Source organism: Hyperolius riggenbachi, chromosome 7, assembly GCF_040937935.1.
Source record: "Hyperolius riggenbachi isolate aHypRig1 chromosome 7, aHypRig1.pri, whole genome shotgun sequence".
NCBI lineage: Eukaryota > Metazoa > Chordata > Amphibia > Anura > Hyperoliidae > Hyperolius > Hyperolius riggenbachi.
This window is the reverse complement of record NC_090652.1, coordinates 134604885-134632186: the sequence shown is the minus strand read 5'-3', so window position 1 is coordinate 134632186 and position 27302 is coordinate 134604885. Positions and strand designations below refer to the sequence as shown.

The following is a 27302-nucleotide window of genomic DNA, read 5'->3' as shown; positions in this document are numbered from 1 at the left end:
ACAGGCAGTGTCAGGGTTAACTAATTTGCTAGCTGCACTATAATTTTTTTAGAAAAGGCTCCTATCAAATTGTGGGATTGTCCCAACCACTTTCAGAATCCTGGTCCAGGTGTTAAAGAGTAACTGTCAGGCTGCAGAAGCTAATTTAAACCTCTATTCTCCTGTGTTAAACAGTTTAGAAGGAAGCCCAAAAGCCATTAGTGAAGATAAAAATCTGTTACCTTTGATGTGTGCTTATCTTAAAGAGACTCCGTAACAAAAATTGCATCCTGTTTTTTATCATCCTACAAGTCCCAGAAGCTATTCTAATGTGTTCTGGCTTACTGCAGCACGTTCTACTTTCACCATCTCTGTAATAAATCAACTTATCTATCTCTTGTCAGACTTGTCAGGCCTGTGTCTGGAAGGCTGCCAAGTTCTTCAGTGTTGTGGTTCTGCTATGAACTCCCCCATCCAGGCCCCTCTCTGCACACTGCCTGTGTGATATTTAGATTAGTGCAGCTTCTCTCTGCTCTCTTATCTTTTACAAGCTGGATAAATCCTCCTCTGAGCTGGCTGGGCTTTCACATACTGAGGAATTACATACAGGCAGAGCTGTCTGCACTCTGCAGGAAGAAATAGCCTGACACTTCAGTGGAAGATAGCTGCAGGGGGAAAGAAACACACAAATGATCTCTTGAGATTCAAAAGGAAGGCTGTATACAGCCTGCTTGTGTATGGATGTATTTTCTATGTGTGGACATACTGTACATCAATCTACTTCCTGTTTTGGTGGCCATTTTGTTTGTTTATAAACAAACTTTTAAAAACTGTTTTTAACCACTTTTAATGCGCCGAGGAGCGGCGAAATTGTGACAGAGGGTAATAGGAGATGTCCCCTAATGCACTGGTATGTTTACTTTTGTGCGATTTTAACAATACAGATTCTCTTTAAAGGCTGTTATAGACCCATAAGGACGCAAGCCGCATACTAAACTGCAAAGCATTCTGGGGCCCTCCCCTCGGCTGCTAATGAGACGTTACAGCAGCTTCTAATCAGTCCAGCGCGTAGCACTGATAAAACTCCCGGGCAGAGTACACTGCAGGAGTCAGCTATTGTTCCTAGCCACATGGCTCATTAATATTCACTGCACACTGTGTTATTTAGTACCAGCTTTTCTGTGATCAGGAAGCAGGCAGGACATGACGACACATTTGACAGAAAAACATGGAGCCTGCCATGAGCTGTCAGGAGCATCTATCTCTGCATATACTATATACAAATTCTGTGAAATCCAAACGTGGACAGTGAAATGCATATGTAATGTAAGTACAGCCAATCTTTAGCTACTGATATATGTGTTTATTTTCTCTGAGACCTTATACCTAACAGCTCCTCTTTAAGCCCTATTCAGAATGTTGCTACGTAGTGCTCAAAGGACTGCCTTTTACCCACAATTCCATGGGAATCTTATGGCCTTGTGTCAAAGTACCACTGTAAAATGGAAATATCGACACGTTACCGAATGGTTATCGAATTCACACCGAATGTGGAAAAACCTTGATGAATACAACTAGAAATAGCTAAACTTCGAATTCGGTAATTTAACAAACTGGAAAAAGTTATCTCAAAGAGAATGATGAATCGAGGCCAAGGTTTGTACAACTGTCTATCTGGCGGATTTTGCGCCCTCTAGAGAGTAACAGGGGCAATTTTTGTATTGAAGTGAAAACACCTTCAACTGATTATAGACATGAGTTTATTGAACACACATAAAATGTATCGAAATAGTGTTAATCTTATAAATCAATGCTTCTACGCATACATCAAATGTTTGCTCTACGTTCTATTATGAACTCTGCACCCATTAGTCTTATCACCGATAATGCATATTGAGCTGTATTGTGAAAAATAATAGTAAATGCAGCCACTGCCTTTTATAACATACTGGGGGTGGAAAGTATTCTTTGGCACTTACAGGTCTCCTGCAGAGCTGAAAAATGAATTGGATTCCTTTATTATTAGAATGCTACTTTAGGCGAGATTCACAGTGGCCATTGCACTCCCTGTAACAGCAGGACTGCAATGGATTAGGACAGAGGCGCTGTGCTTGCATTGGGTACAGTGAAGCATACAGTCAATGAAAATTATGCTTCACTTCTGTTAAGCCATGTGTTTACCGGTAACGCACTGCATGCAGAGCGCTACCATACCGCAACGCACCCGCGCTCATACAACCGCAAATTTGAATCCAAAACACGCATGTGAAAATATGAAACTGCCTCAGAACTGCTGGAACATTCTCATCTGTAAGGGTTACAGCTATTTTTCCCTGGAAGGCTTGTCTATATCGCCAGGTCTTGGGCTCCCTGCACACTGCAAATCCATATTCCGATTCTGATTTTCAATTTCGATTTTCCCTGAATACATTCAACAGAAAAACGGATCAAAAAACGCAGCATGCAGTAAAGATTAAAAATCGGAATGCGATGTAAAAAACTGAATCGGGATAACATGCAGTGTGCAGGGAGCCTTGAAAAGACTTTAGACCCCATGCTGTCAGTGTTCTTAAAAATGTAATAAAAGCATAAGCGTATACAACAGCAATCTGTCCTCTATTCTGAGATTAAAAAAATATCAAAACTTTAAAATTGACTTTTCTTAAAAACTATAAGGTCTTTTAGGGAGTTTTTTTTTATCGTTCCCAGTATTGTCCCTAAAATATCTAGCAAATTTGGTGATATGTATGGAGGCTTTGCTATTAACTGAAGAAGTTGGCAGCATTGTCTTCAATATAAAAAGTAAAATTTGGTCCAAAATCGTCCAGCAATTTTGCAAGAATTTCCGTAAATTAGCTGATGTGCTGCAAGTCCAAACTTGAAAATTTTGCTTTGTCATCTCTTTGTTAGCTTCCATTACATACAATAGATATCAAATTGTGATCTGCAGGAGGCCACAACACTGACTGAGGCAGCTACAGCTTATGTGCTTGAACTCTACAACCAATACTGGTGGCATGTATGCTTCAACTGCTCAAGGGCGCATGAGATCGCCACCATAAATGGGTAAAAATGCAGGACTGTTTATTTTTGTGCTTCTCAATCTTTGTAATGTAACTGGGTTTGCTATATCACTTTTCACACAAGTCATATATGTAGAATCACACAATTCATGCCTTGCATAGATGAGTGCAAAAATACCCTGCAATAGCTGCAAGTATAATGGATTCCTAAATCTCTGAAATTATGTATGTCTAGTTTACAAAGGTAGGAGTGCATACACATCCAATTTTGATTGGTCAATCATTAGCCAATTTTACCACCTCCATGTAGTATGAGTGCCTACAGATTTGGAATACTATGAACAGATTGTGTAAGTAAACTCTCATCCTTGTGGAAATGGCTAAATTGGCCAATCAAAATTGAAGGTGTGTACCAGGCTTAAAAAACAATGCTTTACATGGTTCTCCTTGCTATTCTTAAATAGGAACCCCAACCAAGAATGTAACTTTATCCTAATCAGTAGCCGATACCCCTTTTTACATGAGAAATCTATTGCTTTTCACAAACAGACCATCAAGGGGGTACTGTATGACGGATATTGTGGTGAAACCCCTCCCACAAGAAGCTCTGAGGACTGAGGTACTGTTGGCAGTTTCCTGTCTGTGAACCTTGTTGCATTGTGGGAAATAGCTGTTTACAGCTGTCTCCAACTGCCAAAACAGCTAGCAGCAGCTACATAACCTGCCCCCAGTAAAAATGTCACCATATAATAAATGTCAGAATGTAAATCGGGGAGAGGAAAGAATTTACAATGAGCAACACTGACTAAATCCTTTATACATAATTATTGTAAAAATGAAGTACTTTTTATTACATTATTTTCACTGGAGTTCCTCTTTAAATGGTGCATCATGAGTCTTCTTTGGTCATGTAAAAGTGATAGCTTGCAATTACCTTCTGTTGTTTTTTTTTAGAATACGACACACCTGGTGAACACACTTGGGTTGATTCACAAAAGGGCAGTATCACTGCCCACCACGTGGCCATGCTATCGGGTCTGTACTGAAAATAGTAACGATCTTTCTACTGATATTGTTACGAGCGTTACCATAGCAATGTATGTAAACTGTATCGCGTGTTAACGCCATACCCTGCCTACACAGTGTATGCGCTTTGCTATGGTAATGCGCAACGAGCAATACCATTTAACATTGCCGCACGGTGGGCAGTGTTACCCACCTTTTGTGATCCAACCCCATTGATAGACGCTGCTGTCCTAACATCTCGAATCAGCAGAACGAAGGCACATTGTTAGAATCATTTCTATGACTAGAAGTGCTCACAACTTCAGCTTCATCTGTGATTAGGGATGGTTGTTGAGATGCAAATAGTTTGGAGAGGATTCAGGACTATGCAGATCTTGTATGCAACCTGAAAGTGGATGAATCGATTCCTGCCGAGGTGAAAATTGGATTGGTCCATTTTCAAGCTGCATGCATTTGCATAGTCTTGCTTTAACTCAGAACAATTTCCTTCTCCCTGATTAAAAACAATCTATAAAGTGCATTAGTTATGTACATGTTGCATACAATCAGATCTAGTGCAGCTGTGGTGATCTGTTTCTTCCAAGGAATGACATGATGGTGCGTAATTCCTAAATGCGTTTGTATCTATGGATAAGGTGCTGGCAGTTGGGGCAGTAGTGGTTCACATCTTTGCAGCTGTTGATGCAGCAAGGTATGAGGCAGCAACCTAACATGCACCTGAAAAAAAGCAAAATACAAGAATCACAACTGACTTTTACCCAGTTAAGTGGTAAATAGAAACATCAAGAAAAGCATGTTCAGCAAAGGATTCAGGAAATCTATATAAGCTCCTTGTTTACAACACATCGCAGAAAATGGAATTTGATGGATTCACATAGCCAAAGACAGTCCTAGCCATAATTGGGCCCTGGGCAAGATTTACATGGGGCCCCCCTGGGGGCGGTTAGGGATAAGTTACACACGAGGGGGGCTGTCCATCCTTTTGACCCTCCTGGAGTGGGCACATTTCATTCTGGAGTGCAGTGTTCAGGCTGGTGCATGTGGTTCTTTTAAAGTGGACCTGAACTCTTGCACAGGACAGAAGGAAAACAGAGTGCACCCTGTATGTATTTTGAGCGAACAAGGTAAATTCAGCACTGGAGACTTGGTCGCAGCCATCGCCACCATAGGCCGTAATAGGAACTACGGCTATAGCAGGCACAGGGAGTAACTTCAGCGCCGTCAGATGACGGAGCAAGTTGCTTTTAAAACAATAATTCGGCTTCCAGCAATTGCTGGAAGCCGAATTATTTCATTCCCCCACTATCCATGTCGGCCTGGAGGGGGAATAGTAATTAACATGGCCCGGACTTGTGCGGCAGCAGGATCAGCCATATACTGGCTGGGTCCTGCGCCCAAGTCTCCAGCGCCGTTCTCTCTCGTACGCATTTTGAGAGTTTAGCCTGCTTAATTCCCACAGATTTGTGTCTAATCACAAGTTGATTGTGATTGTAATTAGAGGACACGGGAGAGGTCTGACTGCCACAGCAGATAAGCTCGTTTGAAAGCACAGCATGTTAACAATATGTCTGCTTCCATGAATCAGGAACTAGAAATAGTGCAGATATATTTTAGGATTTGTTTTAGCTGTAACAAAGAAATGTTTTTTGTTTAATGGTTATGATGCTGTTGCGTATCTTTTAGAGCAGAGAGAGAGTTCAGGTCAACTTTAACAGATTCAGCCACTATGTGAGGTGGTTTTATGTGCATTTTTAGGGTGATCTATTGTGCCTTATGTGGATTAGTATTCCATTACAGTAGCCCACAGTGTTGGATACTGAGGTAAGTCCATGTCTGGTTTACAGTTCCTTGGCTTTCGTAAGCAACTCTACAGTAGCCCTTAGCAACAAGATGACGTAAGAAGTCAGATCTCTGCCAGCCTGTTTTGTATCCCAGACACAGGGAAATGTACAATTTCTCCAGCATTTCTCCAGCCATTCACAAAACGTTTTGGACACAGATGGGTATGTTATCCATTCGGTGTAGCTTGCCTTCTTAAAATAGAAATAATTCATTTCTAAAGAGGGATTGTCAGCCACAAAATATAATTCCATTTACCCACTGCTCTGTGTTTAATATGCAGCCTGCAACCTTACCCTGCATTCCAATCTATTCAGAAATGTTTCTACTGTAATAAATCTTATCTCAGTCAGCTTGGCTCTATTTTTGCCATTGCCAACCATAAGAAAGTTTGTCATCACCCCTCCCACATTCCTGCCCATCACTGATTGGCTGAGGGCAGTTCAGTGAGCTGCCAAAATCTGATCTATGCTGTGCTCACATGTGTTTACACAGCAAGCTAGCTATGACAGTGTAGTTTCTAGGCGAAAAAAAAAATAAGGGAGGAATTTACATCAGGATTGGCTTCAGTCAGAGGGAATCAAGATGGCAAATGCCAGGAACAGAATTCTCTTTATTTTCTATATAAAGTTCACTAAAATCAAAACGTGGACCATACAATACATTTGTTATGTAAGTAGAACACATTATAGAATATCTATCTATCTATATGTTGTTTTTTTCCTGGGATAGTATGGCTGTCCCTTCTGCTTTAAGTGAATGACTGATCATCACTACAGAATATGCAAATTATTCCTTTAATAAATAGATAATTTGCATATTCTGTAGTGATGATCAAAGGAATAATTTGCATATTCAGTAGTGATGCATTGTGGGAGACCACAGTTGTTCACCTAAAGCTGAGTTATCACAAATACCTTCTGTTTTAAAGAGGCAAACCACAGTAAGCAATAAACATTGCTTTTTAGTAGGATGGCTTTTCAGTCTCTTTTAGTCCCCTTACTTTCCTTGTGGTTTTGGGTCACCCCGAGCTGCTTAGGTATTCTGTTATCCTGCTTAACCACTTAAGGACTGCAGTCATAAAACCCCTTAACCACTTCCCGACCGCCGTATGTACAATTGGCGGCCGGGAAGTGCACCCCGCAAGGACCGCCGTATTGACAATTGGCGGCGGTCCTTGTAGGGGCATGGGCGGAGCGATCGCGTCATCAGTGACGCGATCCTCCGCCTCCGCCTGGCGCCGCTCACCCGCCGCAACATCCCGCCGGCCATACGGAAGCGCCGGCGGGATGTTAACCCCGCGATCGCCGCATACAAAGTGTATAATACACTTTGTAATGTTTACAAAGTGTATTATACAGGCTGCCTCCTGCCCTGGTGGTCCCAGTGTCCGAGGGACCACCAGGGCAGGCTGCAGCCACCCTAGTCTGCACCAAGCACACTGATTTTTCCCCCCCCCCTGCCCCAGATCGCCCACAGCACCCATCAGACCCCCCCTGCCCACCCCCCAGACCCCTGTTTGCACCCAATCACCCCCCTAATCACCCATCAATCACTCCCTGTCACTATCTGTCAACGCTATTTTTTTTTTTATCCCCCACCCTGCTCCCTGCCCCCTCCTGATCACCCCCCACCCCTCAGATTCTCCCCAGACCCCCCCCCCCAGACCACCCCCCCTGTTTACTGTATGCATCTATCCCCCTGATCACCTGTCAATCACCCATCAATCACCCGTCAATCACCCCCTGTCACTGCCACCCATCAGCCAGCCCCTAACCTGCCCCTTGCGGGCAATCTGATCACCCCCCCACACCAATAGATCGCCCGCAGATCCGACATCAGATCACCTCCCAAATCCATTGTTTACATCTATTCTCTCCTCTAAACACACACTAATTACCCATCAATCACCCATCAATCACCCCCTATCACCACCTGTCACTTTTACCTATCAGATCAGACCCTAATCTGCCCCTTGCGGGCACCCAATCACCCGCCCACACGCTCAGATTGCCCTCTGACCCCCCCCTTATCAATTCACCAGTGCATTAATTACATCTGTTCTTCCCTGTAATAACCCACTGATCACCTGTCAATCACCTGCCAATCACCTATCACCCATCAATCACCCCCTGTCACTGCCACCCATCAATCAGCCCCTAACCTGCCCCTTGCGGGCAATCTGATCACCCACCCACACCATTAGATCGCCCGCAAACCCGCCGTCAGATTACCTCCCAAATGTATTGTTTACATCTGTTATCTTCTCTAAACACCCACTAATTACCCATCAATCACCCATCAATCACCCCCTATCACCACCTGTCACTGTTACCTATCAGATCAGACCCTAATCTGCCCCTTGCGGGCACCCAATCACCCGCCCACACGCTCAGATTGCCCTCAGACCCCCCCCTTATCAATTCGCCAGTGCATTAATTACATCTGTCCTTCCCTGTAATAACCCACTGATCACCTGTCAATCACCTGCCAATCACCTATCACCCATCAATCACCCCGTCACTGCCACCCAACAATCAGCCCCTAACCTGCCCCTTGCGGGCAATCTGATCACCCACCCACACCAATAGATCGCCCGCAGATCCGACATCAGATCACCACCCAAGCGCAGCGTTTACATCTATTCTCTCCTCTAAACACCCACTAATTACCCATCAATCACCCCCTATCACCACCTGTCACTGTTACCCATCAGATCAGACCCTAATCTGCCCCTTGCGGGCACCCAATCGCCCGCCTACACGCTCAGATTGCCCTCAGACCCCCCCTTATCAATTCGCCAGTGCAATATTTACATCTGTTCTCCCCTGTAATAACCCACTGATTACCTGTCAATCACCTATCAATCACCCATCAATCACCCGCTGTCACTGCCACCCATCAATCACCCCCTGTCACTTCCACCCATCAATCACCCGCTGTCACTGCCACCCATCAATCAGCCCCTAACCTGCCCCTTGCGGGCAAACTGATCACCCACCCACACCAATAGATCGCCCGCAGATCCGACATCAGATCACCACCCAAGCGCAGTGTTTCCATCTATTCTCTACCCTAAACACCCACTAATTACCCATCAATCACCCCCTGTCACTGCTACCTATCAGATTAGACCCCTATCTGCCCCTAGGGCACTCAATCACCCGCCCACACCCTCAGAATGCCCTCAGACCCCAGCCCTGATCACCTCGCCAGTGCATTGCTTGCATCTATTCCCCCCTCTAATCACACCTTGAGACACCCATCAATCACCTCCTGTCACCCCCTAGCACACCTACCCATCAGATCAGGCCCCAATTTGCCCCGTGTGGGCTCCTGATCACTCGGCCAATCCCTCAGATCCCCCTCAGACCCCCTTCCGATCACCTCCCCAGTGCATTGATTGCATCTATTTTCCCCTCTAACCACCCCCTGAGACACCCATCAATCACCTCCTGTCACCCCCCTAGCACTCCTATCCATCAGATCAGGCCCAATACAACCTGTCATCTAAAAGGCCACCCTGCTTATGACCGGTTCCACAAAATTCGCCCCCTCATAGACCACCTGTCATCAAAATTTGCAGATGCTTATACCCCTGAACAGTCATTTTGAGACATTTGGTTTCCAGACTACTCACGGTTTTGGGCCTGTAAAATGCCAGGGCGGTATAGGAACCCCACAAGTGACCCCATTTTAGAAAAAAAGACACCCCAAGGTATTCTGTTAGGTGTATGACGAGTTCATAGAAGATTTTATTTTTTGTCAAAAGTTAGCGGAAATTAATTTTTATTGGTTTTTTTTCCACAAAGTGTCATTTTTCACTAACTTGTGACAAAAAATAAAATCTTCTATGAACTCGCCATACACCTAACGGAATACCTTGGGGTGTCTTCTTTCTAAAATGGGGTCACTTGTGGGGTTCCTATACTGCCCTGGCATTTTAGAGGCCCTAAACCGCGAGGAGTAGTCTAGAAAACAAATGCTTCAAAATGACCTGTGAATAGGACGTTGGGCCCCTTAGCGCACCTAGGCTGCAAAAAATTGTCACACATGTGGTACCGCTGTACTCAGGAAAAGTAGTATAATGTGTTTTGGGGTGTATTTTTACACATACCCATGCTGGATGGGAGAAATTTCTATGTAAATGGACAATTGTGTGTAAAAAAATCAAACAATTGTCATTTACAGAGATATTTCTCCCACTTAGCATGGGTATGTGTAAAAATACACCCCAAAACGCATTATACTACTTCTCCTGAGTACGGCGGTACCACATGTGTGACACTTTTTTACACCCTAAGTACGCTAAGGGGCCCAAAGTCCAATGAGTACCTTTAGGATTTCACAGGTCATTTTGCGACATTTGGTTTCAAGACTACTCCTCACGGTTTAGGGCCCCTAAAATGCCAGGGCAGTATAGGAACCCCACAAATGACCCCATTCTAGAAAGAAGACACCCAAAGGTATTCCGTACGGAGTATGGTGAGTTCATAGAAGATTTTATTTTTTGTCACAAGTTAGCGGAAAATGACACTTTGTGAAAAAAAACTATTAAAATCAATTTCCGCTAACTTGTGACAAAAAAATAAAAACTTCTATGAACTCACCATACTCCTAACGGAATACCTTGGGGTGTCTTCTTTCTAAAATGGGGTCATTAGTGGGGTTCCTATACTGCCCTGGCATTTTAGGGGCCCTAAACCGTGAGGAGTAGTCTTGAAACAAAAATGACCTGTGAAATCCTAAAGTTACTCATTGGACTTTGGGCCCCTTAGTGCAGTTAGGGTGCAAAAAAGTGCCACACATGTGGTATCGCCGTACTCGGGAGAAGTAGTATAATGTGTTTTGGGGTGTATTTTTACACATACCCATGCTGGGTGGGAGAAATACCTCTGTAAATGACAATCTTTTGATTTTTTTACACACAATTGTCCATTTACAGAGGTATTTCTCCCACCCAGCATGGGTATGTGTAAAAATACACCCCAAAACACATTGTACTACTTCTCCCGAGTACGGCGATACCACATGTGTGGCACTTTTTTGCACCCTAACTGCGCTAAAGGGCCCAAAGTCCAATGAGTACCTTTAGAATTTCACAGGTCATTTTGAGAAATTTCGTTTCAAGACTACTCCTCACGGTTTAGGGCCCCTAAAATGCCAGGGCAGTATAGGAACCCCACAAATGACCCCATTTTAGAAAGAAGACACCCCAAGGTATTCCGTTAGGAGTATGGTGAGTTTATAGAAGATTTTATTTTTTGTCAAAAGTTAGCGGAAAATGACACTTTGTGAAAAAACACAATTAAAATCAATTTCCGCTAACTTTTGACAAAAAAATAAAATCTTCTATGAACTCACTATACTCCTAACGGAATACCTTGGGGTGTCTTCTTTCTAAAATGGGGTCATTTGTGGGGTTCCTATACTGCCCTGGCATTTTAGGGGCCCTAAACCGTGAGGAGTAGTCTTGAAACGAAATTTCTCAAAATGACCTGTGAAATTCTAAAGGTACTCATTGGACTTTGGGCCCTTTAGCGCAGTTAGGGTGCAAAAAAGTGCCACACATGTGGTATCGCCGTACTCAGGAGAAGTAGTATAATGTGTTTTGTGGTGTATTTTTACACATACCCATGCTGAGTGGGAGAAAGATCTCTGTAAATGGACAATTGTGTGTAAAAAAAATTAACAAATTGTCATTTACAGAGATATTTCTCCCACCCAGCATGGGTATGTGTAAAAATACACCCCAAAACACATTATACTACTTCTCCTGAGTACGGCAATACCACATGTGTGGCACTTTTTTGCACCCTAACTGCGCTAAGGGGTCCAAAGTCCAATGAGCACCTTCAGGCTTTACAGGGGTGCTTACAATTTAGCACCCCCCAAAATGTCAGGACAGTAAACACACCCCACAAATGACCCCATTTTGGAAAGTAGACACTTCAAGGTATTCAGAGAGGAGCATGGTGAGTCCGTGGCAGATTTCATTTTTTTTTGTCGCAAGTTAGAAGAAATGGAAACTTTTTTTTTTTTTTTTTTCACAAAGTGTCATTTTCCGCTTACTTGTGACAAAAAATAATATCTTCTATGAACTCACTATGCCTCTCAGTGAATACTTTGGGATGTCTTCTTTCCAAAATGGGGTCATTTGGGGGGTATTTATACTATCCTGGAATTCTAGCCCCTCATGAAACATGACAGAGGGTCAGAAAAGTCAGAGATACTTGAAAATGGGAAAATTCACTTTTTGCACCATAGTTTGTAAACGCTATAACTTTTACCCAAACCAATAAATATACACTGAATGGGTTTTTTTTATCAAAAACATGTTTGTCCACATTTTTCGCGCTGCATGTATACAGAAATTTTACTTTATTTGAAAACTGTCAGCACAGAAAGTTAAAAAAATCATTTTTTTGCCAAAATTCATGTCTTTTTTGCTGAATATAATAAAAAGTAAAAATCGCAGGAGCAATCAAATAGCACTAAAAGAAAGCTTTATTAGTGACAAGAAAAGGAGCCAAAATTCATTTAGGTGGTAGGTTGTATGAGCGAGCAATAAACCGTGAAAGCTGCAGTGGTCTGAATGGAAAAAAAGTGGCCGGTCCTTAAAGGGGTTCTTCCGCGAAATAGGAAAAAAATAAAAAGTGGTTTATTTATAAACTATTAAAAATCCTCTTCAAATAGTGCGAAAAGTGTTTTTTAAAAATGAATAGTTTCATCAAAGTAACACCTAATGTAATCAGTGACGGATGACGCCAGGGAGGCTAATCCATTTGTTAGGGGTGTTTTTTTTGTACTATAATATCACAAACATAACTGCTGCGTACCTAGTTGACAGTTCTGTAGTCCGTTGCTGTCAGGAATGGCTCTTACAATTAGAATAACGGCTGTTATCTCCCGGAGCTCTGCGCAGTTATTTATTTTAGTTTCACGGAGGGAGAGAGAGGACCCCGGAGCAATGAATCAGGCTGAGGGAGAGCAGCTGATCAGTGAGAACGTAGGGTGTCTATGCAGAATCCTCTAGCGAGTGATCTCTTTGTCGCTGCAAGATTTATTGGTTTGTGTTGAGTTCTCCAGGCAGCTAAAAGTTAATAAGAAAACACAAACCCATAAATCTTGCAGCGACAAAGAGATCACTCGCTTTCAGGAGATAAAGAGGATTCTGCATACACGCCGTAGTCTGGTTGCCGGGCAATGACGTCAACAAATTACGTTCTCACTGATCAGCTGCTCTCCCTCAGCCTGATTCATTGCTTCCGGGGTCCTCTCTCTCCCTCCGTGAAACCAAAATAAATAACTGCGCAGAGCTCCGGGAGATAACAGCCGTTATTCTAATTGTAAGAGCCATTCCTGACAGCAACGGACTACAGAACTGTCAACTAGGTACGCAGCAGTTATGTTTGTGATATTATAGTACAAAAAAAACCCCCCTAACAAATGGATTAGCCTCCCTGGCCGACATCTGTCACTGATTACATTACGTGTTACTTTGATGAAACTATTCATTTTTTAAAAACACTTTTCGCACTATTTGAAGAGGATTTTTAATAGTTTATAAATAAACCACTTTTTATTTTTTTTCTATTTCGCGGAAGAACCCCTTTAAGGGGTAGAAAGCCCTAGGTCCTCAAGTGGTTAAGGACCAGAGCCTTTTTTTCCATTCGGACCACTGCAGCTTTCACGGTTTATTGCTCAGTCATACAACCTACCACCTAAATGAATTTTACCTCCTTTTCTTGTCACTAATAAAGCTTTCTTTCGGTGCTATTTGATTGCTGCTGCGAGTTTTACTTTTTATTATATTCATCAAAAAAGACATGAATTTTGTCAAAAAAATTACTTTTTTAACTTTCTGTGCTGACATTTTTCAAATAAAGTAAAATATCCTATACATTTGAGCGCGAAAGTTATTCTGCTACATGTCTTTGATAAAAAAAAAAACCATTCAGTGTATATTTATTGGATTGGGTAAAAGTTATAGCGTTTACAAACTATGGTGCCAAAAGTGAATTTTCCCATTTTCAAGCATCTCTGACTTTTCTGCGCACCTGTCAGGTTTCATGAGGGGCTAAAATTCCAGGATAGTACAAATCCCCCCCAAATGACCCCATTTTGGAAAGAAGACATCCCAAAGTATTCAGTGAGAGGCATGGTGAGTTCATAGAAGATTTTATTTTTTGTCACAAGTTAGCGGAAAATGACACTTTGTAACAAAACAAAAAAAAAAAGTTTCCATTTCTTCTAACTTGCGACAAAAAAAAATGAAATCTGCCACGGACTCACTATGCTACTCTCTGAATACCTTGAAGTGTCTACTTTCCAAAATGGGGTCATTTGTGGGGTGTGTTCACTGTCCTGGCATTTTGGGGGGTGCCTAATTGTAAGCACCCCTGTAAAGCCTAAAGATGCTCATTGGACTTTGGGCCCCTTAGCGCAGTTAGGCTGCAAAAAAGTGCCACACATGTGGTATTGCCGTACTCAGGAGAAGTAGTATAATGTGTTTTGGGGTGTATTTTTACACATACCCATGCTGGGTGGGAGAAATATCTCCGTAAATGACAATTGTTTTATTTTTTTTACACACAATTGTCAATTTATAGAGATATTTCTCCCACTCAGCATGGGTATGTGGAAAAATACACCCCAAAACACATTATACTACTTCTCCTGAGTACGGCGATACCACATGTGTGGCACTTTTTTGCACCCTAACTGCGCTAAGGGGCCCAAAGTCCAATGAGTACCTTTAGGATTTCACAGGTCATTTTGAGAAATTTCGTTTCAAGACTGCTCCTCACGGTTTAGGGCCCCTAAAATGCCAGGACAGTATAGGAATCCCACAAATTACCCCATTTTAGAAAGAAGACACCCCAAGGTATTCCATTAGGAGGATGGTGAGTTCATAGAAGATTTTTTTTTTTGTCACAAGTTAGCGGAAATTGATTTTAATTGTTTTTTTTCACAAAGTGTCATTTTCTGCTAACTTGTGACAAAAATAAAATCTTCTATGAACTCACCATACTCCTAACGGAATACCTTGGGGTGTCTTCTTTCTAAAATGGGGTAATTTGTGGGGTTCCTATACTGCCCTGGCATTTTAGGGGCCCTAAACCGTGAGGAGTAGTCTTGAAACCAAATGTCGCAAAATGACCTGTGAAATCCTAAAGGTACTCATTGGACTTTGGGCCCCTTAGCGCACTTAGGGTGCAAAAAAGTGCCACACATGTGGTACCGCCGTACTCAGGAGAAGTAGTATAATGTGTTTTGGGGTGTATTTTTACACATACAGATGCTAGGTGGGAGAAATATCTCTGTAAATGACAATTATTTGATTTTTTTTACACACAATTGTCCATTTACAGAGAGATTTCTCCCACCCAGCATGGGTATGTATAAAAATACACCTCAAAACACATTATACTACTTCTTCTGAGTACGGCGATACCACATGTGTGACACTTTTTTGCAACCTAGGTGCGCTAAGGGGCCTAACGTCCTATTCACAGGTCATTTTGAGGCATTTGGATTCTAGACTACTCCTCACGGTTTAGGGCCCCTAAAATGCCAGGGCAGTATAGGAACCCCACAAGTGACCCCATTTTAGAAAGAAGACACCCCAAGGTATTCCGTTAGGGGTATGGTGAGTTCATAGAAGATTTTTTTTTTGTCACAAGTTAGCGGAAAATGACACTTTGTGAAAAAAAAAAAAACAATACATATCAATTTCCGCTAACTTGTGACAAAAAATAAAATCTTCTATGAACTCACCATACTCCTAACGGAATACCTTGGGGTGTCTTCTTTCTAGAATGGGGTCATTTGTGGGGTTCCAATACTGCCCTGGCATTTTAGGGGCCCTAAACCGTGAGGAGTAGTCTTGAACCCAAATGTCTCAAAATGACCTGTGAAATCCTAAAGGTACTCATTGGACTTTGGGCCCCTTAGCACAGTTAGGCTGCAAAAAAGTGTCACACATGTGGTATCGCCGTACTCAGAAGAAGTAGTATAATGTGTTTTGTGGTGTATTTTTACATATAACCATGCTGGGTGGGAGAAATATCTCTGTAAATGACACATTTTTGATTTTTTTTCCACACAATTGTCCATTTACAGAGAGATTTCTCCCACCCAGCATGGGTATGTGTAAAAATACACCACAAAACACATTATACTACTTCTTCTGAGTACGGCGATACCACATGTGTGACACTTTTTTGCAGCCTAGGTGCGCTAAGGGGCCCAACGTCCTATTCACAGGTCATTTTGAGGCATTTGTTTTCTAGACCAGTGTTTCTCAACATTTTATTGGTATGTACCCCTTTTCAAACCATATACTCACCAAGTACCCCCTAGCATAGTAAACATCATCACATGTACCCCTTGACAAATATATATTTAATCGTAGTACATTATATTTGGTTTTAAACCATTTCCAAGCTTTTACTATTGCTTTTAATTAGCTAAAATACTAATTTGGTGTTGTTTAAATACGATTTATCATTTTCTAAAACTCTAAATTTGTTATTCTTAGTTAAGTATATCAAGCCTGAGTACCCCCTGGAACACTCAGAAGTACCCCCTGGGGTACGCGCACCACAGGTTGAGAAACTATGTTCTAGACTACTCCCCACGGTTTAGGGCCCCTAAAATGCCAGGGCAGTATAGGAACCCCACAAGTGACCCCATTTTAGAAAGACGACACCCCAAGGTATTCCGTTAGGGGTATGGTGAGTTCATAGAAGATTTTATTTTTTGTCACAAGTTAGTGAAAAATGACACTTTGTGAAAAAAACAATAAAAATCCAATTTCCGCTAACTTTTGACAAAAAATAAAATCTTCTATGAACTCATCATACACCTAACAGAATACCTTGGGGTGTCTTCTTTCTAAAATGGGGTCACTTGTGGGGTTCCTATACTGCCCTGGCATTTTACGGGCCCAAAACTGTGAGTAGTCTGGAAACCAAATTTCTCAAAATGACTGTTCAGGGGTATAAGCATCTGCAAATTTTGATGACAGGTGGTCTATGAGGGGGCAAATTTTGTGGAAACGGTCATAAGCAGGGTGGCCTCTTAGATGACAGGATGTATTGGGCCTGATCTGATGGATAGGAGTGCTAGGGGGGTGACAGGAGGTGATTGATGGGTGTCTCAGGGGGCGGTTAGAGGGGAAAATAGATGCAATCAATGCACTGGGGAGGTGATCGGAAGGGGGTCTGAGGGGGATCTGAGGGTTTGGCCGAGTGATCAGGAGCCCACACGGGGCAAATTAGGGCCTGATCTGATGGGTAGGTGTGCTAGGGGGTGACAGGAGGTGATTGATGGGTGTCTCAAGGTGTGATTAGAGGGGGGAAATAGATGCAAGCAATGCACTAGCGAGGTGATCAGGGCTGGGGTCTGAGGGCGTTCTGAGGTGTGGGCGGGTGATTGGGTGCCCGCAAGGGGCAGATTAGGGTCTAATCTGATGGGTAACAGTGACAGGTGGTGATAGGGGGTGATTGATGGGTAATTAGTGGGTGTTTAGAGGAGAGAATAGATGTAAACACTGCGCTTGGGAGGTGATCTGATGTCGGATCTGCGGGCGATCTATTGGTGTGGGTGGGTGATCAGATTGCCCGCAAGGGGCAGGTTAGGGGCTGATTGATGGGTGGCAGTGACAGGGGGATTGACGGGTGATTGACAGGTGATCAGGGGGGATAGATGCATACAGTACACAGGGGGGGGGAGGGTCTGGGGGGGTCTGGGGAGAATCTGAGGGGTGGGGGGGTGATCAGGAGGGAGCAGGGGGCAGTTTAGGGACTAAAAAAAAAAAATAGCGTTGACAGATAGTGACAGGGAGTGATTGATGGGTGATTAGGGGGGTGATTGTGTGCAAATGGTGGTCTGGGGGGTGGGCAGGGGGGGGTCTGAGGGGTACTGTGGGTGATCAGGGGGCAGGGGGGGGGCAGATCAGTGTGTTTGGGTGCAGACTAGGGTGGCTGCAGCCTGCCCTGGTGGTCCCTCGGACACTGGGACCACCAGGGCAGGAGGCAGCCTGTATAATACACTTTGTAAACATTATAAAGCGTATTATACGCTTCCTATCCGGGGATCGTCGGGTTAACAACCCGCCGGCGCTTCCGATTGGCCGGCGGGTTGACGTCGCGGGTGGGCGGAGCCTATTGCCGGTGGATGCGCGCGCATCCCAGCGCGCGATCCCCGGCCAGAGAGTGCCCCAGGACCTGACGCCAATCTGCGTTACGTGGTCCTGGGGCTGCCACTTTGCCGCCGCCAATATGAAGTAGGCGGTCAGGAAGTGGTTAATAACCCCTTTGTTGAACACGCGTTGTTCCTTGTAATCTATCAGTATTCCTCTTGCTTCATACTGCAGGGAGGGAATTTGTTGCATCTATGAAAGTAATGAATTATTAACTTCAGATACTGATTCTAGCCACTGTGTACATGAATACCTTGCAAGTTGTATTTTCCATGAACAATCTGAAGTGAGTCCTAGATAATAACAGAATGATTAGTCTTATTATCACCAGGCTTCTCGTGGATTCCGAATAGGTAATAAACTGCTTTATGGCTTTTTTTTAATGAAAGGTATGAAAGGTCCACTGGCTTCCCACTGTCCAAGCCATCTTCTGTGTCATACATGTGGCCCTGCACTCCAACCTGTCACGGACGATTGCGGGGACGCAGGCGCGTCCTGGAACCGCCCGTGAAGAAAAGAACGATCGCACTCGATTCCTGCGTCGATTGCGCTTCAAATCGGTACAATCTGGATTTATTGTGTAGGAGGTCTGCAGTCCTTTTCTTAGCAAAGAGAGCACCATTCCAAATGCTGGTTGGCTCTTTTGATATGCTAATGAGCCTGGGCCCAGAGAGTCCCTGGCTTCAAGCTGTGCTGATGGCCCATCCATCAGGTATAAGGTGACAAACACCATGACAGAACCAAATTTAGAGTGAGGGAACTCAGACACTCCGACTCCTTTTCCCAGCAGGGAGCCGACGTGGCTTGCTGCTGCCAACTTCAAAGAACCTTTGCCTGGGAATGACCTGGTATAAATCCCAGGGGTCTCTCATATTCCATAAATTGCTATATGTATCATATTTTCTGTGTTGCCAGGCTGGCAGACCCTCCAAACTAACAGAGCAGGTAGGGCCCTGCCTGGCGTTGGTTCTGAGCACATTTCAGAACCTTCTGAGGTAAAGACTGCCCGTTAGGCAGTCCAACAGTGCCCTACTGGTACCACAGGGGTCCCACCCCTCATGTTTGGTATCAGACTGCTGGGTACATCGAGGCAGATCTGGAAATATTAGTAAATCTGCCCTGACCTGTACGGTTCTGTGAGATAGAGCCCATATATGGGTAGATATGATTTCTAGCCCCAGTACAAGAGGAGGGCTCAACTCATCTTTGAAGGAGGTGTATAGCTCCCCGCCCTCACTCCCTCCTACTGAAGCAGGGGCATAAGAATGGCTGAGGACAAAAACTCAGAGTCCTCCACACTGAACCATCTTGCACTCATCAGATGCCAGCTTGAGGATATGCTGGCATCCACCTGGTCTGAACTCTGAACTCTGGACTTTGAAACCAAGGACTTTATGATTCTTCCCACAATAAGGACATCTTTCCAGCAACTAAGTATTTTTCTCCCTTCTTTTATTTTTCATACTGGCTATTACTGTTTTCATAATTGTTGATTTTCATAATTGTCTGTATATATTAATTATTTATATTGCGTGAATAAACGACTTTCTCCAAGTCATTCACTTTCCGCTACCCTGCTTATCAGCACACACAGAAATGATCCCGGGTCTCTGAAGATACGCTACTGTTTGTTTGTTGTTGGCTAGACAGGATATCGTGTGTTTAACCGTTTTATTCGCAGGATTAGTCAGTCAGTTAGTGGGCCCCACGGTCCCATAGTAACCGCGGTGGTGGCAGTTTACTCTGAACCAGTGGGTGACGTTGTAATCACCCGTGTCTCACAGGCTCCCTTCTGAGCTGTCTGCGGCTAATTCTTAACGGTTCCTGCGCATTGACTGCGACCAGAGTTCGCACGATCTGTGCGCTGGCACCGTTTAGAAGGCTAAGTGCGGTCAGCCACTGAGGGCTCCTGTGACAGTGGTAGGCAGCGGTGGGACCTGTGTTGTGCTGAAAGTATCTGCGATAGCGCTAGCGCTATCGAGAAACGAACTAATTCGTTGGTGTAGCTGGAAGGCAATATATTTTTTATATATACAGAGAGACTGTGTAGCCAGTACCCCTTCCCCAAAGTTTTATTTTATTTGGCATGGAAATGTCCGGGAACTACCAGAACATGTGCCTAGCAGACCTGGAAAATCTTTGCGAAGAGAGGGGCATTGGCATCCTCCGCAAGACAAAACGGGACCTGATAGCAGACTTGTCCAGATGGGATGCCCAGCAACTGCGGGAGCCGGGAGTGTCCGCTGAGGTGGATACCAGCCCATCTGACAATCAAGGGGAACCAGAGGCTGAAGATCTTAGGCGTACAGAGGTTGAGCATCCTGCGGGCCCTGTTGCAACAGTTACGCCAGAGACTGTCAGTATGGACCCCAATCCCAGAGTTTCTGACATTACTCGCCCGGAACTGGCCAGTACTGGACTGTCCATGGGTGCTGACCCGGTAATGCAGCAGGCATTACAAAAGCTGATGGAGACTGACCTGGAAAAGTACATGCAGTACATGGAAGCACGAGAGGAACGGGAGCGGCAAGCTGCTGCTGCTGCTGCTGCTGCTGCTGAACGCCACGCAGAGAGGGATGCCGCTGAGCGAGAACGGGAGCGCCAATCTGCAGAGGCGCGGGAGAGACGACAGCATGAGCTCGACATGGCAAAGGTTCAACAGGCCAGCCGGAGTTCACCGCCCAGCCTCCCTGCTGAAGGAGCTGCAGCACCCGTAAGTGCAAAATTTAAGTTTGCTAATATTGAAAAAGACACAGACATTGACTTGTTTTTGCGGTCTTTTGAAAAAGCATGCCGTCAGTATCGTCTGTCCCAAGACCAGTGGGCCAGACATCTGACACCTTTGCTGCGCTACAAAGCGCTTGATGCCTTCGCAGAATTGCCTGCGGAGAAGGATAATGATTATGCTGCTATAAAAGACGCTATCATTACTAAGTACCAGCTGACGCCAGAAGCCTATCGCAAAAAGTTCAGGGCCTGGCAGAAAAAGTCTTCTGATTCGTACCGAGATGTGGTCAGCAGCTTGCTCACCACACTCCGTCAGTGGACTCTAGGCCTCACCAAAGGGTCTTATGGCGTCCTGGAGGACTTGATAGTCCTCGAGCAATTTCTGAACATTTGCCCTGCTGATGTACGACAATTTGTGTTAGAACGCAAGCCGACTTCAGCAACTGTCGCTGCAGACCTTGCTGAGACTTTTGCAACTACCCGGGTGGCTGATACACGCAGAACTGTCCCATCCAGCTGGAGAGGAGGTCAGCCCAATACCTCGGCAGACCCTCCTGCCCCTGTGAGCCGTCCGCCACAGAGGCCACCCAGCGCAGCTGCTGCACCCAGGCCCGCAGCGCCTGGAGAGGTCACCTGTCACTACTGCCGCCAGCCCGGACACATGAAATTCGACTGTCCGGAGCGGAGACAGACACCACCAGCACCTGGATCATCTGCATCACCTGCACCTCACCCACAGCAGAGGCAACCCGCCAGCGAACCACAGCCTGGATCATCGGATTTTGTCCTGTTTGCACGCGGACAGGAAATCCGCGACCGAACCGACCAGCAGCAACTTGTTAGAGTGAACGGCAAAGTTGTCACCGGATTTCGAGACACCGGAGCAGACATCACGTTAGTTCACTCACATCTTGTGCCAAAGGAGAGCATCAGCTCCAGCCGATCCCTTGCCCTTACTGGAGTAGAGGGCACCCTTTTCCACATAGCCCACGCCAGAGTGAAGCTGGATTGGGGAGTGGGAGGGGTCCACGAAAGGGTTGTTGGGGTTATGAAGGATCTCCCAGTCCCTGTGTTGCTAGGGACTGATTTGGGCAAGCTTGTGTCCTACTATGAACCTGCCACGACCGCCTTGTCGCTCACGGAAGGAGACGGACTCTCCACCCACCACCAGGTACTTTATACACTTGGGGGAGCACCAGGGGGAGGTGGGTTGAATGTGCCCAGTTCAAGGGTACCAGGTTCAATAGTGCCTGCTTCAAAGGCACCTGAGTTTGAGGTACAGACTGTCTGTTGTGATGATGCTGTAACTGTACCTGAGTCTCCTGTACAACCTGTCTGTAATGAAAAAATGTCTATACCTGTCAATGTCATTACTGCATGCAATGATGATCCGAGTAATGTCCGTCTGTGCCATTCTGACAGTGTACCTGTGCTAGCAATACCGCGCAGCTGCACTGCTCAGAACCCGAGCTCAGAACAGGTGGAGGGGGTTCCGGCCTCCTCCCCCTCCTCTGACCGCAGGGATGAGACCTTTCAGCCGCTGGCCTCGTGTGACATGAGCCAGTTGGCTGAAACTGACAGCGCCGTATTCTCAGCCGCACTACAAAGTGACCTAAGCCTGGAGGTGCTCATGCAGCAAGCCGCTGAGCCCCTCGCAGACGGGGCCGCTTTCAAGGTGTACTGGGAAGGTGGGAGACTGTACAGTGAGTCTGCACAGCCCCCTACAGGTAGATCCCACGCGAATACCAAATGGCTTGTGGTCCCGAGTGCATTCAGGGGACATGTGCTGAAATCCGCACATGGTAATCCTCTGACAGGGCACTCAGGGGTCCGCAAGACACTCGCCGGTATTCGGAACCAGTTTTATTGGCCCCGGATGAACAGGGATGTAGCAAACTACTGCAGGGCATGTGCCGTCTGTCAGGAGCTGGGCAGGTCCAGGGATTCCCGCGGGGTTCCCTTAGGTCCACAGCCACTCAGCAGGGGAACCCTGCGTGGGCTGGCTGTTGACCTAACCAACCCACTGCCCGTTGTCCGCAGTCCCGGCAGACACCACGTCCGACTGCAGTGGCGCAAACGCCCTGTCCAGAACGGTCCATGTTGGGTCAACCCTGAGGGTAGCAGACCGCGACCGGTCCAGGGGAACCGAGCCACAGGCTCCAATAGGTTTTCCCGCCGTACCGGCAACTCGAGGCCCGTCAGCCAGGTTAGCGGCGCCGCCACACATCTTGCGGATGAGTGGCTAAGCCACGGACAAGGGGGGGGGGCTGTCACGGACGATTGCGGGGACGCAGGCGCGTCCTGGAACCGCCCGTGAAGAAAAGAACGATCGCACTCGATTCCTGCGTCGATTGCGCTTCAAATCGGTACAATCTGGATTTATTGTGTAGGAGGTCTGCAGTCCTTTTCTTAGCAAAGAGAGCACCATTCCAAATGCTGGTTGGCTCTTTTGATATGCTAATGAGCCTGGGCCCAGAGAGTCCCTGGCTTCAAGCTGTGCTGATGGCCCATCCATCAGGTATAAGGTGACAAACACCATGACAGAACCAAATTTAGAGTGAGGGAACTCAGACACTCCGACTCCTTTTCCCAGCAGGGAGCCGACATGTGGCTTGCTGCTGCCAACTTCAAAGAACCTTTGCCTGGGAATGACCTGGTATAAATCCCAGGGGTCTCTCATATTCCATAAATTGCTATATGTATCATATTTTCTGTGTTGCCAGGCTGGCAGACCCTCCAAACTAACAGAGCAGGTAGGGCCCTGCCTGGCGTTGGTTCTGAGCACATTTCAGAACCTTCTGAGGTAAAGACTGCCCGTTAGGCAGTCCAACAGTGCCCTACTGGTACCACAGGGGTCCCACCCCTCATGTTTGGTATCAGACTGCTGGGTACATCGAGGCAGATCTGGAAATATTAGTAAATCTGCCCTGACCTGTACGGTTCTGTGAGATAGAGCCCATATATGGGTAGATATGATTTCTAGCCCCAGTACAAGAGGAGGGCTCATCTCATCTTTGAAGGAGGTGTATAGCTCCCCGCCCTCACTCCCTCCTACTGAAGCAGGGGCATAAGAATGGCTGAGGACAAAAACTCAGAGTCCTCCACACTGAACCATCTTGCACTCATCAGATGCCAGCTTGAGGATATGCTGGCATCCACCTGGTCTGAACTCTGAACTCTGGACTTTGAAACCAAGGACTTTATGATTCTTCCCACAATAAGGACATCTTTCCAGCAACTAAGTATTTTTCTCCCTTCTTTTATTTTTCATACTGGCTATTACTGTTTTCATAATTGTTGATTTTCATAATTGTCTGTATATATTAATTATTTATATTGCGTGAATAAACGACTTTCTCCAAGTCATTCACTTTCCGCTACCCTGCTTATCAGCACACACAGAAATGATCCCGGGTCTCTGAAGATACGCTACTGTTTGTTTGTTGTTGGCTAGACAGGATATCGTGTGTTTAACCGTTTTATTCGCAGGATTAGTCAGTCAGTTAGTGGGCCCCACGGTCCCATAGTAACCGCGGTGGTGGCAGTTTACTCTGAACCAGTGGGTGACGTTGTAATCACCCGTGTCTCACAGGCTCCCTTCTGAGCTGTCTGCGGCTAATTCTTAACGGTTCCTGCGCATTGACTGCGACCAGAGTTCGCACGATCTGTGCGCTGGCACCGTTTAGAAGGCTAAGTGCGGTCAGCCACTGAGGGCTCCTGTGACAGTAGGAGGGAGTGAGGGCGGGGAGCTATACACCTCCTTCAAAGATGAGATGAGCCCTCCTCTTGTACTGGGGCTAGAAATCATATCTACCCATATATGGGCTCTATCTCACAGAACCGTACAGGTCAGGGCAGATTTACTAATATTTCCAGATCTGCCTCGATGTACCCAGCAGTCTGATACCAAACATGAGGGGTGGGACCCCTGTGGTACCAGTAGGGCACTGTTGGACTGCCTAACGGTCAGTCTTTACCTCAGAAGGTTCTGAAATGTGCTCAGAACCAACGCCAGGCAGGGCCCTACCTGCTCTGTTAGTTTGGAGGGTCTGCCAGCCTGGCAACACAGAAAATATGATACATATAGCAATTTATGGAATATGAGAGACCCCTGGGATTTATACCAGGTCATTCCCAGGCAAAGGTTCTTTGAAGTTGGCAGCAGCAAGCCACATGTCGGCTCCCTGCTGGGAAAAGGAGTCGGAGTGTCTGAGTTCCCTCACTCTAAATTTGGTTCTGTCATGGTGTTTGTCACCTTATACCTGATGGATGGGCCATCAGCACAGCTTGAAGCCAGGGACTCTCTGGGCCCAGGCTCATTAGCATATCAAAAGAGCCAACCAGCATTTGGAATGGTGCTCTCTTTGCTAAGAAAAGGACTGCAGACCTCCTACACAATAAATCCAGATTGTACCGATTTGAAGCGCAATCGACGCAGGAATCGAGTGCGATCGTTCTTTTCTTCACGGGCGGTTCCAGGACGCGCCTGCGTCCCCGCAATCGTCCGTGACAGCCCCCCCCCTTGTCCGTGGCTTAGCCACTCATCCGCAAGATGTGTGGCGGCGCCGCTAACCTGGCTGACGGGCCTCGAGTTGCCGGTACGGCGGGAAAACCTATTGGAGCCTGTGGCTCGGTTCCCCTGGACCGGTCGCGGTCTGCTACCCTCAGGGTTGACCCAACATGGACCGTTCTGGACAGGGCGTTTGCGCCACTGCAGTCGGACGTGGTGTCTGCCGGGACTGCGGACAACGGGCAGTGGGTTGGTTAGGTCAACAGCCAGCCCACGCAGGGTTCCCCTGCTGAGTGGCTGTGGACCTAAGGGAACCCCGCGGGAATCCCTGGACCTGCCCAGCTCCTGACAGACGGCACATGCCCTGCAGTAGTTTGCTACATCCCTGTTCATCAACCCAATGGCTGATGTCCTGTGGAGACTCTGCCAAACATTTATACGTTCCTGCATCAAATGTGTTTCATAGCCTGGCTTGCTGGCTGTGTGGAATGCATACATGAAATAAAGGCACCTGGAAAAAATAAAGGGCGCCAGAGATTGCCGCTAGTAGAAAATAGCTGAAATTAGTGATATCTTATTGCTAGATTCCGATAATGCTTACCGATATTGTAGTATGGCTAAACCTAACCCTACTCACACAGAACCCTCCCTCTACCAAACCCTAAGACCCCCCCCCCCCCGGTGCTGTCTAACCCTAAGACTCCTCCCCCCCAGATGTCTAACCTTAAAGAAAACCTGAACTGAGAATTAAAAGTCAAAATAAGCATACACAAGTCATACTTACCTTCCATGTAGTCTACTCCTCAGTGTCTTTCTCCTGTCCCGCGTCCTGCTTGTTCACTGTGATCAAGGGAATTTTCCGTCCTCCATTTTGAAACTGGCCACTACCCATAACAGCTTTCTGGTCAGCACACAGTTAAACTGTAACATCGCCCACTTGAGCCATAGGGAAACATGGACATTACCTGGTACATCAGTTTTCCTCTCAGCTATAACTGACAGCAACTGATATTTTACGGACAGCAACTGATATATTTCAGATCTGACAAAATATTGTCAGAACTGGAAGTGATTATTGTCAGAAGAAAATGGTGAGCTTCTGAGAGGCACTGATGGCAAGGTAACTATGTCATGTTCATTTGAAGTTACCTCATGTGTTTATTTTAAATATTTTTACTCAGTACAGGTTCTCTTTAAGACCTCCCTGGTGGTGCCTAACATTAACCCCCCCATCCCAGTGGCTCCTAACCCTACCCCCCTCCTAAACCTTAACAACCTCTCTGCCGCAAAGCCACGATATGTGGCAAAGAAGGTAAATTTCTGCGCCCGATTACCAGCAAGCAGGATAAATTTCAGCACCCAAAGATACGCGGGCACTGGCGGTTTGCAGAAATGCAAATTACGGCATTGTATAGCAGGCACATTGGGAGCCCTCTGAGTGCTGAATTTTACCGTTTGCCAGTAATTGGACGCCTCCCGGTGCCTACATTTTTTTTCCACATTATAAAAGCCGCAATTTGCTTCTATAATAGGCACCTATGGCGTTGTCGGTTTTTCCATAAGGGCCCTTTTTTTCCTGATTCAGTATGGAATACTGCACTCTAGATAGAAATAATTTCACTAAATAATCTGGTTACTTCTAGAAATAGCCCGAACCTCCGATTTTCGGTTCGCGAACTTCCGCAAAAAATTCGGCTTTCGCGAACCGCAACAGACTTCAATGGGGAGGCAAACTTGGAAAACTAGAAAAATTTATGCTGGCCACAAAAGTGATGGGAAAGATGTTTCAAGGGGGGAGTGGGACAGACACCAAAAGTCCCTGGGAAAAATCTGGATTTGACGCAAAGCAGCCTTTTAAGGGCCAAAATCACACTGAATGCTAAATTGCAGGCCTAAAGTGCTTTAACCTTCTTTTCGGGGTAAGCCGCCGGAGGGTGCCGCTCAGGCCCTGCTGGGCCGATTTGTTTAATTTTTTTTTTGCTGGACGCAG

At 45.8% G+C, this 27302-nt stretch overlaps 1 protein-coding gene across 10 annotated transcripts in view; it reads right to left on the bottom strand.

Moving 5' to 3' along the window:
• Nucleotides 1-3815: 3815 nt before the first annotated feature.
• Nucleotides 3816-27302, bottom strand: part of LITAFD (LITAF domain containing) — a 311228-nt gene continuing 287741 nt past the window's right edge. For all 10 annotated transcript variants that reach the window (XM_068244656.1, XM_068244664.1, XM_068244657.1 and 7 more), the window contains one exon: nt 3816-4745. In XM_068244656.1, coding sequence (XP_068100757.1) covers nt 4637-4745 — 109 coding nt within the window. In that variant the 3' untranslated portion in view covers nt 3816-4636. The remainder of the gene's footprint in view (nt 4746-27302) is intronic.